We start from the raw sequence: 17,131 nt of genomic DNA, 5'->3' as shown, positions 1-17,131 counted from the left end.
CGTGTGCGTGCCCGTGAGCTGCAAGCCCGAGTGTGTGCCCTCCTGCCAGTCCTCCACGTGCGTGCCCGTGAGCTGCAGACCCACTGTGTGCGTGCCCGTGAGCTGCACACCCACCGTGTGCGTGCCCGTGAGCTGCAAGCCTGAGTGTGTGCCTTCCTGCCGGCCCTCCTGCCCCACCCTGGTCTGCAGACCCGTGTGCTGTAGCTCCCCGTGCTGCTTCTGACCAGGGGTCTCCTAACACCTGCTCCGGGGGCAGAGGGGGCTCCACCCGTGCCCCTCCGGTGAGGACCAAGTCTTCGCCGGGCCTCCGGTTCTGCGCGTGGCAGGTCAAACATTCCCGATGAATCGTCTGAACCCTGGGGCGAGGACGGAGCAGGAGGAGCCGGATCCCCCTGTGACCCTGCGTGTCTCCGCCAGGGTCCTTCTCTGTCTCCGGCAGGGAACCCAGCCCGTGTGAGCCCAATAAATCGTGCCTTCCTGAGGCAGCTTGCCCCTGTCTTATTTTCACAGACTTTGAAGTTCTTTCCTCGACGGCATATACAAACCATAAGTGCGGCCGCCCCTCCTCAAAGAGCCCCCTTTCCAACAGCTCAGCTGGAGGTGGGGGCTCCTCGGAGGCCGCAGGGGGGCGGTGCCATCCACACACCCACCACAGAGACTCACACTGCAGAAGGGGAAGTGCAGGGGTAACCTGCCCCGCTGAACAGGGGCCGGGAATCGGGCCGGGCGCCGGGCCTGACGTGGTGCCTTCGAGGATCGCTACAACAGGGAGGGCGGGGAAGCTCGCACGAACCCACCCCCACTACAAAGGGGAGTCTGACCATCCCGGGGAGGAGCAGCCGGAAGTGAGGAAGCCTCGCCCTCCAAGACCCAGGCCCACGGGCCTGCTCAGGACTGACCCGGGGCAGAACAACAGGGCCCTCCGGCCCCTGGCTCGGCCTGGCCGGCACGGCTGCAGGAGCAGCAGTGGTCACTGGGGGAGGCAGGCATGTGGAGGGTCCCCTCCGTGGGCGGGGCACATAGGGGTTGCTGGAAACTTAGGGCAGAGCAAGAACTCTGCGCCTCCAGCCCTCGCCCTGGGCACACGGCACTGGAAGCCCAGCACGAAGGAATCCGAAGTCTTAGGTACCTTGAAGGTCATCGCAAGAACAGCAACGCCCAAGCCAAGGTCAACATCTGAGCAGGCTGATCGAAACTTACCCCCCACCACCCTGGTGACCTGACAGAAGAGACTCACCCGTTTCCAGGAAGAAACACTGGGTATGTCCCTTTCAATTAATACAAGATATCTGATATGCAATCAAACATTAGAAGACATATTTTAAAAAAGCAAGGAAAAAACTCAATCCATTTTCTAAGAACAAAGCAATCAACAAAACTAGACTCAAAAATGACACAGATGTTGGAGCTATCAGACAGAAACATTAAAATAATGATGTTGAGCAAAATAAGTTGGAGAAAGACAAATACTGTATGATCTCACTTATATGTGAATTCTACAACACAAACCAAAGGAAAGAAAACAAAATAAAACGAGGTGATAAATACAGAGAAGATACTGATGTTTTCCAGGGGTGGGGGGTGAAATGGGTATGGGGTCAAAAGATACAAATTTCAAGTTACAAAATTAAAAAGTCCTCAGGATGTAATGTATAGCATGGTGACTATAAAAAAAAGTGTTTATATTTAAAGAAATTAGGGAGAGAAATGTAAATATGAAAACAGAGTAAATGTATTAAACTAAAAGAAATAGACTTGAGGGAAACAAAGAGAACTTCGAGAAATCAAAAAAGTCAAGTGATGGAAATTAAAAACTCCGTGGACAACTTAAAACAGAATATTAGACACAGCTAAAGAGAGAATTAGAAAAATCAGAAGGCAGGTCCAAAGAAAGCATCCAGCATGCAGCAAAAGAGAGTCAAAGTGGCAAATAGGTAAGAGATGTTAAGAGTTGCAAATATTTATGGAGGACACGTGTGGTAAATCCATAAATAAAAGCATGAGAGGGGCGCCTGGGTGGCGCAGTCGGTTAAGCGTCCGACTTCAGCCAGGTCACGATCTCGCGGTCCGTGAGTTCGAGCCCCGCGTCGGGCTCTGGGCTGATGGCTCAGAGCCTGGAGCCTGTTTCCGATTCTGTGTCTCCCTCTCTCCCTGCCCCTCCCCCGTTCATGCTCTGTCTCTCTCTGTCCCAAAAATAAATAAATGTTGAAAAAAAAATTAAAAAAAAAAAGCATGAGAATGACGAATATTAAATTTAGGATGATAATTACCTGTGGGGTGGAGTGAAGCACTGAATTGTCTGGTGCAAAGAAGGCTTCTAATTAATTAACTAACTGTGAATAATACATAAATTGGGTTCTTGGACCCAATTTTCATATAGGTGTGAGAAGGCTTCCCCACACCTCCAACAAACAGTGCTCTGGGACACCCTCCCAGGGTGTCTTGGAATTCAACTCAGTTCTGACACTACCTACTTGGAGACAGTGTCAGATCCCACAGGTTAATGGCTCCGTCCTAGAGACTGACCCCCACGCCACTTCAGATGCCTGCAGCAAGCTGAGCTTGTCACCTGTGTTTCTGACCAACCAGCTCCAGATCAGAGGTCCTTGGGTTCAACTGATTTGTTTAGAGCAGCTCACAGAACTCAGAAACAGCCAGATGGAAGGATGTGGAGGGTAAGGCGTGAGGAGAGCACGTGGAGCTTCCATGCCTTCCACGCTCACCATATCACAATATAAAAAAGATCAGATGGAAAACCCAAAAGATGCCACCAAAACACTCCTAGAACTGATCCATGAATTCAGCAAAGTTGCAGTATATAAAATCAATGCACAGAAATTGGTTGCATTCCTACACACCAATAATGTAGCAACAAAAAGAGAAATTAAGGAATCAATCCCATTTACAATTACACCAAAAACCATTAAATACTAGGAATAAACCTAACCAAAGAGGTGAGACATCTATACACTGAAAACTATAGAAAGCTTATGAAAGAAATTGAAGACACAAAAAATGGAAAAATATTCCATGCTGATGGATTAACAAATATTGTTAAAATGTCAATACTACCCAAAGCAATCTACACATGCAATGCAATCCTTATCAAAATAACACCAGCATTCTTCATAGAGCTAGAACAAACAATCCTAAAATTTGTATGGAACCAGAAAAGACCCCGAATAGCCAAAGCAATCTTGAAAAAGAAAACCAAAGCAGGAGGCAACACAATCCCGGACTTCAAGCTGTATCACAAATCTGTAATCATCAAGACAGTATGGTACTGGCACAAAAACAGACACTCAGATCAATGGAACAGACTAGAGAACCCAGAAATGGACCCACAAACGTATGGCCAACTATTCTTTGACAAAGCTGGAAAGAATATCCAATGGAATAAAGACAGTCTCTTCATGCAGAATGAACCTGGACACTTTCTTACACCATACATAAAAATAAACTCAAAATGGATGAAAGACCTAAACATAAGACAGGAAGCCATCAAAATCCTAGAGGAGAGGGGCGCCTGGGTGGCTCAGTCGGTTAAGCGTCCGACTTTGGCTCAGGTCATGATCTCGCGGTCCATGAGTTCGAGCCCCGCGTCGGGCTCTGTGCTGACCGCTCAGAGCCTGGAGCCTGCTTCTGGTTCTGTGTCTCCCTCTCTCTCTGACCCTCCCCCGTTCATGCTCTGTCTCTCTCTTCTCAAAAATAAATAAATGTTAAAAAATTTTTAAAAAAAAATCCTAGAGGAGAAAACAGGCAGCAACCTCTTTGACCTCAGCCATAGCAACTTCTTACATCTCTGGAGGCAAGGGAAACAAAGGCAAAATTGAATTATTGGGACCTCATCAAAATAAAAAGCTTCTGCATAGTGAAGGAAACAATCAGCAAAACTAAAAGGCAACCGACAGAATGGGAGAAGATATTTGCAAACAACATATCAGATAACGGATTAGTATCCAAAAATCTATAAAGAACTTATCAAACTCAACACCCAAAACACAAATGATCCAGTGAAGAAATGGGCAAAAGACATGAACAGACACTTTTCCAAAGAAGACATCCAGATGGCCAATAGACACATGAAAAAATGCTCCACATCACTCATCATCAGGGAAATAGAAATCAAAACCACAATGAGATATACTCGGCAATCAAAAAAAAAAAAATGAAATCCTTCCATTTGCCACAACGTGGGTGGAACTAGAGTGTATTATGCTAAGTGAAATTAGAGAAAGGCAAATATCATATGACTTCACCCATATGAGACATTTAAGATACTAAACAGATGAACATAAGGAAAGGGAAGCAAAAATAATATAAAAACACAGAGGGGGACAAAACATAAGAGACTCTTAAATATAGAGAACAGAGAGGGTTGCTGGAGGGGCTGTGGGGGCGGATGGCTAAATGGGTAAAGGGCATTAAGGAAGACACTTGGAATGAGCACTGGGTGTTCTACATAGGGGGTGAATCACTGGAATCTACTCCTGAAATCATTGTTCCACTATATGCTAACTAACTTGGGTGTAAATTAAAAAATGAATAAATATAAACAAAATATGTAAATAAAACCCAATTAGGAAGACCAGTAGGAACACTGCATTCATGTGAGCAAAACATTACTACCTTTTATGTGCTTCTGTACGTGGAAGCATTGCTTGTTAGTTAGTTGGACTTTTTTGTATAGAGAATACTTTTCAGGGGCGCCTGGGTGGCTCAGTCGGTTAAGCATCTGACTTCAGCTCAGGTCATGATCTCACGGTTGGTGAGTTCGAGCCCCGCGTCGGGCTCTGCGCTGACAAATGAGACTGTTTGCAGCCTGCGAGGCCGAGCGCGCGGGGCTGGCTGCCGCACTGCCCTCACTGCTGTGCCCAGGATGTTGGGCCAGAGCCATGAGGGAGCACTCCTGGGTCAGCGCCACCGCGGGGAGACCGGCACCAAGCTGGCACGGGGTACGGCGGAGCCCGGCTGGGCCGTTCCCCTCGGCTCCCTGGGCCGGCGCTTTCTGCCACCGATCCGCCCTTGGCCGAGAGCAGCGTGGCCTTCTCGTCTGAGCACGGCGCCTACAGGCTCCTTGGCCAGTGTCCCGAGCAGCGCCTGTGGCCATCAGCACCTCGGGGCTGTGGTGCTCCTGGCGCGTTTCCCTTGGGGACGGAGAGGAGCAGGACACGCCGTGGGGCCCTTCCCTGGCCCTGACACCACATCCGCCCCGGGGCCCGGGGTGGACGGCTGTGTGCCATCAGGCCGGGTGAAGGTGCCGCTGCAGACAGAACACAGGAGGCCACTGAGGGGCGTGTGCCAGGAGCAGGTGCACCGTCCTGTGCGCTCACGGCCGCTCCCTGTTCTCAGCTTCTCCCGGCGGGCCGGGCCTCCTTCCCCTTCCCCTCACTCGCAGGGTGGCCCAGCGCCCCCATCCACGAGGCACGGCAGCGTCAAGAGCCCCGCTGCACGGGCGGCCGGAGCTGGGTTTGAGCGGCAGTCCTGCCATCTACAGACTGTCACCTGGGACAGCCCCTCCGCAGCCTCCGCGTCCCCATCTGTGACGGGGGTGCTTGCCAGTGCCCGGCTCCGGAGGCCGTCGTGGGTGCTCAGCGAGACGCCGTGCGCCGTGAGCTCAACGCCAGTCCTGGCGCACCTCTCCAGAGGCACACACCTGCAGTCCGGGCTTTTCAGAGTTAACACAACTACAGAAGTGGAAGCGTGAGCTCGCGACACAGACGCGACCGCGTGAGCGCACACGTCCGTGCGGGCAAAGTGCCACAGAGACAGCAGCCGCCCGAGAACCTCACGCTGTAGAAATCCCACCACAGACGTTGAATATGTGAGCTTCAAACGGGTGAAACTAAAAGATGAAACAAGAAACACGAAAGAGGAAGAAAGTTCCGTTTTTTTTTTTAAGATCCGTGCACTCGGGAGAACCAAATGTAACCTCTAAAGCTAAAACGGGTGAAACCACTTAAGCGAAAGCCCTCTGCGTGGAGAGACGGTGGGGCGGGTGCACTGCCACGGGCTGCCACGAGCCACAGCGCTGAGCTGCAGGGACCCCGTGAGGACAAAGCGTGGCCCAGAGACTTGGAAGATAGACGGAGAAGGCCCGGTAGTCGATTAATTGCTCTTCCAGAGGAGGAGACCGGAGAGAACTAGGGGCAGAAGCTGTCTTCTAGGGACAACGAAGGACGTCCTCAGGTCCCAAAGAGCAGCACAGGCAAGTGCGAGAGACCCAAGTCCCCCCCCACATGACGAGCACCGGGAGTTCTCAGGACAGAATGTGCTGGAAGCAGCCAGAGAACAGCCCAGCTTGCCCACGGGGAGCGGCTGCAGTGGGCTCCATGGCTGCCCACAAGGAGGCAGTGAGGCAGACGGAAAGGTCCGTGTGCCTCCCTCCACCTCCATGCACGTTCCCGGGCAAGCTCACTCGTCAGCAGTGCACACACAGGAGCACCTGCAGGACGCCCCCAGGGAGGAGGACCAGACCCAGGGGGAACCATCGGGGAGGCGGAGCGGGGCAGTGACTTCAGAAGCTGGTAGATATGTGGATAAACAAATATTAACTGAGGAGAGTAGCAGCAATGCTAATTAGTGGGGTTAGAAAAAATTTAAAGGCAAACCAGAGCCCTGGACAGACGATGCCGGTAAGCTGGAGGGAATCTGCTTTACGTACAAGTGAGAAGGGCCGTGACTGATGCCAGACCACATGAGGGATGCTCACGGAAATCCTAAGGACCGTCAATCAAAGAATAGAAAGCATAGGAACTTCAGAACCAGAGAAGACAGAAAACAAAAGGAAACTTGTAAAATGTCAACGTGACGGCAGGTAGGAAGGGACTTTGAGAAGCAGCATGGAAAGGTGGGGCAAAGATGATCACAAAATAAGATGATAGAAATATATTCAAGTATATTCGTGATCATAATAAATATAAATAGGCTAAACTCTCCAGTTAAAAAACAGAGATCGAATCTTTTAGAAACGAAATTCAGCTCTGTGCTATTGTGGTCTAAGTCAGGGTACAGGCTGCACCCCTCCCTCGGGGCAGCGCTGGGCCTCTGCCCAGGTGTCCGCGAGGCTCACTGGACATGGCCACGCTCCTTGCTTGTGCCCGGTCTATGGCAACTCGTACTGCAACAGCAGGGCTTCGTGGTTGCAGCAGCAACCGGGAGGCCCGCAGGCTGCAGACAACTGCTGCCTGGTCCTTTACCTAAAAAGGGTGCCAACCCCTGGTCCAGAGCACGCAGATGGAAAGGTTGAAAGTGAACAGAGAAAAAGGGACACCCAGCAAATGCTAACCCAAAACATCTAGTACAACTATTTTAATAGACAACACGTACTTGAAGGTAGAAAGCACCGTTACTGATGAAGAGAATGTCTCATTGGTGATGATAAAATCCAACTCCCCAGAAAGACAGAATGATCCTGACCTTCTATGTACCACAAAGTATAGCCTCAAATATCAATGTCTGGTGCATTCCAAGGAGGAGTGACAGCTCCTGTCACAGGGAGACTGTGACACACTGTCCTCAAACATGACAGGGGCAAGCAGAAAAAGGACATCGATGGTCAACATATTCAGAATTCGACAAGTGGCAAATACTTTTCTTTAGCTATAGATGAGACACAGTATTTTGTCTCAAAAACCTCCTGGTACACGGTAAGATAGCGTGTATTTTATTTTCAGGTTAAACATTATATTCATGTATTTCATTGTGGCCTAAAAATCTGAGCTCATGGTGTATATACACTGACTCCTTTATACCTGTCAACAAAGAATTTCAATGAGACAAAAAAAACTGGTTTCTGCCACAATGAATGAGGCTCAGCCACAGCAGGTCAGAAATATGAATTTATCGTCGCTGTAAAACAAGGGGCCGGGATTTCCCTGTTGGCTTCCTTCCACTCTACGACATACTGAAAGCATCTGTACTCGGTTTTCCGAAGATTTTCTATGGAGAGTGTCATGGAAATGTTGTTAAAGTTACTTGGTATAGAAATAGCAAAATCATAGGCAGAAATTAATGGAATAGAAAATAATCACACCACACAGATCAACAAAGCCAGGGATGATTCTATGAAAAAACAACTATGTGACAAGACTGGCCAGTGGAATAAACAAGAAAGCACAAATAAAGACTACTAGGAAATTAGGGATAAAAAATGCGACAGGACTACAGATATAATGGGGATTTTTTAAATAATGACTATTATGAACAACTTAATCCCAACAAAATCTCTAAAAATATGTAACTTTCCCAAATTAGCCATTTAAAACTTGAATAACTTTAAACCATTAAAGAAATTGACTCAGGGGGCGCCTGGGTGGCTCAGTCAGCTAAGCGTCCAACTTCAGCTCAGGTCGTGATCTTGTGGTCTGTGAGTTCGAGCCCCGCGTTGGGCTCTGTGCTGACAGCTCAGAGCCTGGAGCCTGCTTCGGATTCTGTGTCTCCCTCTCTCTCTGCTCCTCCCCCGCTCACATTCTGTCTCTCTCTCAAATATAAACAAACATTAAAAAATTTTTTAATGTTTAAAAGTGTGCACAGTTTATGATGCCTTGTAAATGTTAAAAACCACTAAGGAATGTAACACATTGTCTGTCCCAGAACATGGATGAAGAAACACCCTGCGGCGACCACCCCAGCCTCAAGTAGGGTTCCTGTGGGGGGCGCTAGGGAGGCCTTTCTAACCCAGTAAAACTCTTTTCCCTTCTCTGGACTCTGCCAGCAGCCTTTTCTCACCATGTGCCTCTCACACGGCAAAGTAGCCAAAGGTTCCCAAACCGGCGTCCTGTGTCCTGTGTCCTGCCTACACTGTGAGCTTCATGGGAATTCCCATCAGCCAGTGTGACAAGGGACCCGATAAGCACAGCGCAGTGTGTGAGTGCCGTGTGTGTGTGTGCATGTGCATGCATGTGTGTGCCCTTGTGTGCACCTGTGCGTACATGTGTGCCCGGTGTGTGCCCACACGCGTATGTATGTGTGCCCTTGTGGGCAGCTGGGTGTGTGTGCACATGTGTACACACACGTGTGTGCCCCGTGAGGTGCGGGTGGCCCTGTGTATGACAGTCCTCCTGCCCTGCCCTCGCCTGCACGCCTGTCCCCTTTGGTGCCCCCACCTGCTGCAGGACATCCGTTCCCGGCCTCCAGGTCCTGGAGGAACCACTCCGGTCACATCAAGGAGCCCAGCGAGATCTGTCCCGTCCTGACCCACACCTGCCTCCCCTCTCCACAGACCTCCTTCCCGGGGCGGGTGGAAACACAGCCCACAGGCCCCATTTCGGACTTGCTCATTTTCTTCCCTTTATCGTGGCTTTGAAGAAAATCGCACTTTCCTGGAGGACCTTTTCCTAATTAATACATTTGTCAGATCTCCATTCTCCTCTTTGGTTTCTCATGTTGTAAAACCTCATTCCTAAGACATGCCCGATGTGGAAAAGCAGCACCACAGAACAGAGGCTCCGAGTGGCCTGAGGGTCCCATAGGCTCTGAGCAGGCTGAGCGGGGCCTCTGGGGAGGAGCTTCAGGGGGCGTTGTTACGTCACTGTCCGCACCCCATCTCTACTCTGTGGGTTTCACCTCCCACTGCTGGCTGGGGAAACCAGATGCCTCGTGCATGTGTGTGCATGTGTGTACGAGGGATATACACTGGTGTGTGCACGGGGCATACATATATACTGTGTGTGTGTGTGCATACATACATCGTATGCAAGTACGTGGGTGCATGTCTACATACATCCGAGTCAACTGGCTCAGTTTACCAAAGTCCCCCAAATTCAAACAATGTAATAGGTTCCAGTCCGTGCAGCTAAAAGGTCGTAAAAGCAGTTCTGCAGCTCTAAGTTTATCACCTGTCCCTAAGGAAGACTAAAGGGGCTGGAAATCTCAGATGGCCAGTAGTGAGACTGCCCTTGGAAGTACTGGTGCCTCCAGGACTCAAAAGCCATATCCACAGAACCAGAAAAGACCCCAAACAGCCAAAGGACTCCTGACAAAGAAAACCAAAGCTGGAGGCATCACAATCCCAGACTTCAAGCTGTATTAGAAAGCTGTCATCATCAAGACAGTATGGTACTGGCACCAAAACAGACACTCCGACCGATGGAACAGAATAGAGAACCCAGATATGGACCCACAAACGTATGGCCAACTAATCTTTGACAAAGCAGGAACAAATATCCAATGGAATAAAGACAGTCTCTTCAGCAAGTGGTGCTGGGAAAACTGGACAGCGACATGCAGAAGAATGAACCTGGACCGCTTTCTTACACAAAAATAAAAATATACAAACATAAACTCAAAATGGATGAAAGACTTAAATACGACACAGGAAACCATCAAAATGCTAGAGGAGAAAATAGGCAGCAACCTCTTTGACCTCGGCCTCAGCAATTTCTTACTTGACATGTCTCCAGAGGCAAGGGAAACAAAAGCAGAAATGAACTATCGGGACCTCATCAAGATAAAAAGCTTCTGCACAGCGAAGGAAACAATCAGCAAAACTAAAAGGCAACCGACAAAATGGAAGAAGATATTTGCAAACGACATGTCAGATAAAGGATTAGTATCCAAAATCTATAAAGAACTTCTCAAACTCAACACCCAAAAAACAAATATCCAGTGAAGAAATGGGCAAAAGACATGAACAGACACTTCTCCAAAGAAGACATCCAGATGGCCAACAGACACATGAAAAAATACTCCACATCACTCATCATCAGGGAAATAGAAATCAAAACCCCAATGAGATACCACCTCACACCTGTCAGAACGACCAACATTAACCACTCAGGAAACAACAGGTGTTGGCGAGGATGTGGAGAAAGGGGAACCCTCTTGCACTGCTGGTGGGAATGCAAACTTGTGCAGCCACTCTGGAAACAGTATGGAGGTTCCTCAAAAAGTTGAAAATAGACCTACCCTACGACCCAGTAATCACACTACTGAGTATTTACCCGAAGGATACAAAAAATGCTGATTCAAAGGAGCACACGCATCCCGATATTTATACCAGCACTATTGACAACAGCCAAATTATGGAAAGAGTCCAAATGTCCATCCAGTGACGAATGGATAAAGAAGATGTGATATATATATATATATATGTGTATATATATATATATATATATATATATATAATGGAATACTACTCAGCAATGAAAAGGAATGAAATCTTGCCATTTGCAACTACATGGATGGAGCTAAAGTGTATTTTGCGAAGTGAAATAAGTCAGTCAGAGAAAGACACATACTGTATGATTTCACTCATATGTAGAAACAAAACAGATGAACACATATGAAGGGGGTGAAGAGAAGAGAGGGAAACAAACCACAGACTCTTTAAAAAAATTTTTTTTATCATTTATTCATTTTTGAGAGACAGAGAGAGACAGAACATGAGCAGGGGAGGGGCAGAGAGAGAGAGAGAGGGAGACACAGGATCTGAAGCAGGCTCCAGGCTCTGAGCTGTCAACACAGAGCCCGACAAGGGGCTCAAACCCATGAACCAGGAGATCGTGACCTAAACTGAAGTCAGACACTTAACCAACTGAGCCCCCCAGGCACCCCCACAAGAGACTCTCAATGACGGAGAACGAGCTGGCGGGGAATGGAGGGAGGTGGGTGGGGGAGGAGCTAAGTGGGTGATGGGCACTGAGGAGGACACTTGTGATGAGCACTGGGTGTTGTATGTAAGGGATGAATCAAAGAATTCTACTCCTGAAACCAATATTGCACTGCATGTTAACTAAAATTTAAATTAAAAAAAAAAAAGAGCCACATCCAGAGAGCTGACCTGCCTCCCGGCCCCCACTGGCCTCCTCGGGAGCTCAGGGACAACGGGGCCTGGGGGTGGGGTTGGGCAGGATCCAGGTACTGTGACATCTAGTCACTGCAGAGCTGGGTGAGGAGGAAGGACTGAGGCTCCGGAAGCCATCCCTGGGGTGGGAGGGCAGCCAGGCTCCTGTCCGCAGTGCAGGCCTCTCGACCTCAGCTGGGAGCAAAGCCGGGGGGCGGCGGGGGTGGGGGGAGGTGGCGGCAGACTACACTGCCGGTGGGTCTCAAACGCACCCACTTCTCCGACTCAGAAAATTCATTACAAAATAACCCCCAGAAACCAGGCATGGAGGTGCAGTGGCTTTGGAGACAAGGTGGGTGAGAAGCCGGTGTCCCTGCCTCTCCACCGTAGTCCGGGGCTTGCGGCAAGTGCGTGTTCCCGGGGGGGTGGAGCAGGCTCCCATGTACCTGCCCACCAGCCTGAGACACTGCCAGACAGACAGAGAGCCTTGCCGGGGGACGGGCGGTCGGCTGCCCCAAACGGAAAGGTCACAGGTGCCAAAGGAGGGCATGGACAGTCCACGGCCAGGCCCTCCGGTCCCCCGTTCCCTTGGCACCCACACCTGCCCATCTACGGGAACAGGTTTCAGCCGAAACAGCCCCAGCATGGAGCAGGCGGGAAGGGTCAAGAGGACACACGACACGACGCGGGACCCGAGAGAAATCCTAGCAACAGTGCTCGGAGTGAAGAAAGCGAGTCCGAGGCCAGGAGTGCAGGACAATACCTTCCGACGTCCCTCAGAGCCCTGCATGAGAAAACACGCGCTTCAGGGCCACGCAGAGGTGACTCCGCTCTCTTTTTTAGAAGGTAGCACACGATTCTAACAGCGGTTTCCCTGAGAAGCCCGGGGTGAATTACCGACGGTGCTCTAGCTTCCACGCTGGGTAGTGGGTTCGTGGGGTTTATTATAATAATAACTGATCATCAGTCAATTAACACTGGGCCGCACGTGGACCAGCGACACAAGTGAATCATGAACTGAGGGCCGGAACTGACAGCCAGGGGAAGCAGGAGCGGCCTTGGAAAAGGGCGAGTCGCTGGCCGCGGCCACACGCACCGGGCCACGGATCACGGGGGCCTGAGGCTGGCGGCCACTCCCTCCACCGGCAGCCCCCAGCGCGGACGAGCCACCTTGAGGAGGGGATTAGCCCTCCCCGCTCCGCAGCGCCGACTCAGTGGGCAGGAAACATAGAAACAGAGAGACAGGAGTAGAAAGCTGCCTCAGGAAGGCACGATTTATTGGGCTCACACGGGCTGGGTTCCCTGCCGGAGACAGAGAAGGACCCTGGCAGAGACACGCAGGGTCACAGGGGGATCCGGCTCGTCCTGCTCCGTCCTCGCCCCAGGGTTCAGACGATTCATCGGGAATGTTTGACCTGCCACGCGCAGAACCGGAGGCCCGGCGAAGACTTGGTCCTCACCGGAGGGGCATGGGTGGGGCCCCCTCTGCCCCCGGAGCAGGAGTTAGGAGACCCCTGGTCAGAAGCAGCACGGGGAGCTACAGCACACGGGTCTGCAGACCAGGGTGGGGCAGGAGGGCCGGCAGGAGGGCACACACTCGGGCTTGCAGCTCACGGGCACGCACACGGAGGACTGGCAGGAGGGCACACACACGGGCCTGCAGCTCACGGGCACGCACACGGAGGACTGGCAGGAGGGCACACACACGGGCCTGCAGCTCACGGGCACGCACACGGAGGACTGGCAGGAGGGCACACACACGGGCTTGCAGCTCACGGGCATGCACACGGCGGGTCTGCAGCTCACGGGCACGCACACGGGCTTGCAGCTCACGGGCACACAGCAGGACGCCTGGCAGGGGCCAGAGGAGCCGCAGGAAGCCTGGCAGCCCGCGGAGCAGCTGGTGTGGCACATGTTGGCGTGGGGCTCGGCCGGTGTCCGGGAGGGAGGAGGGCGGGGATGTCTGGAGGCTCCTTGCCTGGACCGCCTTTATACCGGGCCGTGGGCGTCCTGGCAACACGGGACACAACAGTTGTCTTCCTGGTTTGTGCTGCTTCCGGGCCGTCTCCCAGAACTTAGTTTTCTGTTGCACGTGTTTTGTTTGTTTGGCGCTCGCCCGCGTGACTAACTGCCCCTCCCCACGCTCGTGTTGCACTTGGAAACCTGCCCGAGTGTGTTACTGGCGCCTCGTTCCTCACCATTTCACACGAGCCACGTTTGCGTGAATCTGAAAACGCAGACCTCCCGACCTCCCTCTGTGCACGATGACGTCCCCGAACAGCCTCTGCCCGTCAGGAAGGCTCCGGGGCAGACACGGGGAGATCGAGAGTGTCGGGCTCACGTCTGAGTGTCCCAGAAGCTGGAGGTCACGCGGCGGCCGGTACGCGGGAAGGACACGGTGACCACTGGCCCACAGCACGGGTGTGGACTGAGGGCACGGGTCACGGAGAACTCCTGGCGGGCAGTGACCTCTGATCCTCGCCGTGAGAAAAACCTCATCATTAGAGAAGCAGGCTGCACAAGGCCAGGGCATCCGCTGCACAGGGGTGCGGCCCTACAGGAAGCAGGGGCGTCCCCGGGAAGCGCGTGGGGGCCGGGGGACTGCGGATGGACACACAGGGTCACTTGGGACCCGGGTGACGGGCTGAGTCAGCGGTGGGTCTTCCTCTCCTCCCTGGGGCTCTCGCCTGACGTCTCGGCCCTGAAAGCCGGCCTGGAGGAGCACTCCCCACCCTCCTCGGGGCTCTGGCCTATGAACTCCAGAGAGCGCCTTTGGAGGACCTCCATGCCTTTCCTACAAAGAATCCGAGGTCTCTCCGGCCACCTGCATGCCCCCCGCCCTGCCGACAGTGAGAACACCCCGAGAACTTGATGGCGTTTCTGAAAACGCTTCTGCAGGAGGCTGCTGCATCACAAGACTCAGGACCGGTTTACGAGAATTTTCTGGCGCACGGCCCCAAAGATGGACACACAGCTCAGGGAGGTGCAGGCACCCCCACAGAGGCACACGCATCCGGGCCCAGACAAACACTCGTGGGCCTCCCTGGTTGTCAGGGAGACACCGCTCCCCACTCCGAGGTCTCCTCCGTGAGGACAGACGTCCGTCAGTGCTCCCCCCCCCCCACTCCTTTCTGCTTGCAGACTCTGGGGCCGCCCGCCTGCAGAGAGCGCCGGCGGGGGTCTGCCTGGACGGGGCAATCTCAGCGTAAAACCGTGACCTCTTTTGGGCGGGGGGTGTCATCTACGGTTTTCCAGGACAGGCTGTCCCTGACAGGAGTCTGCCTGGTTCTGTCTCAGCAGCCACACACCTAGCCACGTCCTCCAACCGTTCTAGCAGCGATAGGTGGGTAAGAGAGCCTGGTAGCTGCCTGTCTCCGTGGGGCCCACACCGAGGCAGACAGGAATGACACCTGCAGGGCTCCTCAAGCCACAGCCTTTGCTGTGTGGACCAGGAACCTCCCAGAACAGACAAGCGTTGAGTCTGGAGAACGGAACGATACCGGGGAAACCCGCGGAGCGCTGGTAGTCTAGCGCTCCCTCAACGACACGACCCAAGAACAGCGACGAGCCTTCCGTCTTCGGGCCGCGGCCGGTCCGACCGGCACAGACCGGCTGCCGAGAGGAAGAGTGCACACGAGAGACGCTCGGCCTTCTCCCGGCTCTGCCCAGGCCAGCATCCCGAAGGCCGTTCAGTGGGCTGGGGTTTTCGCAGAACACGATGGCCCGCTTGCCGAGGAGGAAGGCCCCCCCCGCGCTCGGGCAGCAGAAGCAGCTAGAATCCCAGGAGTGGGCCATCAGGAGGGAGGGAACGTGCGTGAGTCTGCGTGAGACGCTGCTGTAAATGTGTCCAAGGTGGCAGGGCTGTCTGTGCTCGGGGCAACACCACCAGAGGCTTAACATTGAGCGTGTGCTGTAGGACGGAGGGGGAGCCCCCACATGCTGCTAGGACCCCACACAGTCAGGCGTCCAGAGCAGCGACCAGACCCACAGGAAGCCCTACTCTGGGCCTGCCCCAACAAAGCCAACCGGTGGCAACATTTCCAGAGAAGACGGTTGGAATTCTACCCCCACCAAGACAAGGAGCTTAGTAATCCCCCTGGGCTTCCCGCAGAGCCACCCTGAGCAGGTGTAAAACCCGCTCAAGTTCAACATGATCAATTAATAACTGGCGATCACCCAGAACCAAAGTGAATAGGCAGGAAAAGAGAATGCAGGCCTTCTAAATGTATCACCATAATTAATTGCAATATACAACAACAAAACCCCTGGCCACAAGAGGCAGAGAAAATGCAATCCACCAGTTAAGGAAACAAATCAATCAATAGTCGTGAAACCCGAGATGGCCCGGACAGTGGCTGGGCAATGACTGTGGAGCAGCGACTGTAGATGTTTCAAGAATCGAAGGAACAGATGTTCAAAGAATTAAAGGAAAATATTACTTTTGTGAGTGAATGGACACGGAACGTTAGCAGGTAAATGGAAACTGCTTTAAAAACCGGGAATTCGAACCACGAAGCACAGCACTTGGAAATGAAATATCCACTGGGAGGTCCCGACGGCGGACCGACGACGAAGTAATAGCGTGTGAAAGTGAATCCACGTCGAGGGAAATTATCTAACCTGCAGGAGAAGCGAGAGTGAGGAAAAAATGAGAAGAGCCTGTGAGCCGGTATCTGACAGTCTAACACACAGGTAAGGTCACCCTCGGGAGGAGGGATGAAATCAAAGCACAACAATGTGCTGAACACACGATGGACAAGCTTCCAAAACCTGGTTTTAAGAAAAGACACCAGGGGTGCCTGGGGGGGGGGGGGGGGCGGCTGGGGCTCAGTGTGTTCAACCTCCGACTTCAGCTCAGGTCACGACCTCACGGATCATGGGTTCGAGCCCCGCGTCGGGCTCTGTGCTGACAGCTCGGAGCCCGGAGCCTGCTTGGGATTCTGGGTCGCCCTCTCTGCCCCTCCCCCGCTCACGCTCTGTCTCTCAAAAATGAATAAACGTTAAAAAAATTAAAACAAATAAAAAAGAAGGAGAAGGAAACTGCTGACTTCTCATCAGAAGCGGCACAGAAGCGGCAACGGCGTTGAGGTGCTGGGGACAAGCACTGCCCATCGAGAGCTCCATGGATAGCAAAAAAGGAGTCCTTTGAAACCGGGTGAAGCGAAACATTTCAGAGACAGGGAAGTAAAGTGGCCCTCGCAGGAGGAAGCGCTGCAGGGGGGCGGGGAAGGCAGGGCGGGCTGAGCGCACAGGTGGGAAGAGGGAGCACAGGAGCGGAGGGGGGAGGAGCACGCAGACAGGAAGAGGGAGCACTGCAGGGGAGAACGCAGGCGGGAAGAGGGAGCA

At 52.5% G+C, this 17,131-nt stretch overlaps 3 protein-coding genes and 1 long non-coding RNA gene across 6 annotated transcripts in view; 1 reads left to right on the top strand and 3 right to left on the bottom strand.

Moving 5' to 3' along the window:
• The window catches only part of LOC121035862 (keratin-associated protein 12-1-like), an 825-nt gene extending 327 nt beyond the window's left edge, over positions 1–498 (top strand). Inside the window, 1 exon segment of the mRNA XM_040483765.1 lies at positions 1–498. This exon segment is cut by the window's left edge and continues 8 nt beyond it. Within this exon segment, the coding sequence (XP_040339699.1) occupies positions 1–223 (223 nt within the window). The 3' untranslated portion in view covers positions 224–498.
• LOC121035865 (keratin-associated protein 12-1-like) overlaps positions 1–13,759 on the bottom strand; it is a 16,640-nt gene extending 2,881 nt beyond the window's left edge. The window contains exons 1-2 of one of the 2 annotated variants that reach the window (XM_040483767.1): positions 13,667–13,734; positions 13,610–13,636 (exon numbers count right to left, since the gene is read on the bottom strand). In XM_040483767.1, coding sequence (XP_040339701.1) covers positions 13,610–13,636; positions 13,667–13,699 — 60 coding nt within the window. In that variant the 5' untranslated portion in view covers positions 13,700–13,734. Of the gene's footprint in view, positions 1–13,609 lie in introns of both variants that reach the window. The other variant, XM_040483766.1, reaches the window with a different exon arrangement.
• Positions 1–17,131, bottom strand: part of TSPEAR (thrombospondin type laminin G domain and EAR repeats) — a 151,093-nt gene that overhangs the window by 118,233 nt on the left and 15,729 nt on the right. The gene's annotated exons all lie outside the window — the stretch shown is intronic.
• LOC121035869 (uncharacterized) overlaps positions 1–17,131 on the bottom strand; it is a 41,926-nt gene that overhangs the window by 15,589 nt on the left and 9,206 nt on the right. The gene's annotated exons all lie outside the window — the stretch shown is intronic.

Source organism: Herpailurus yagouaroundi, unplaced genomic scaffold, assembly GCF_014898765.1.
Source record: "Herpailurus yagouaroundi ecotype Mexico unplaced genomic scaffold, PumYag 162, whole genome shotgun sequence".
NCBI lineage: Eukaryota > Metazoa > Chordata > Mammalia > Carnivora > Felidae > Herpailurus > Herpailurus yagouaroundi.
This window is presented reverse-complemented; position numbering and strand designations above follow the sequence as displayed.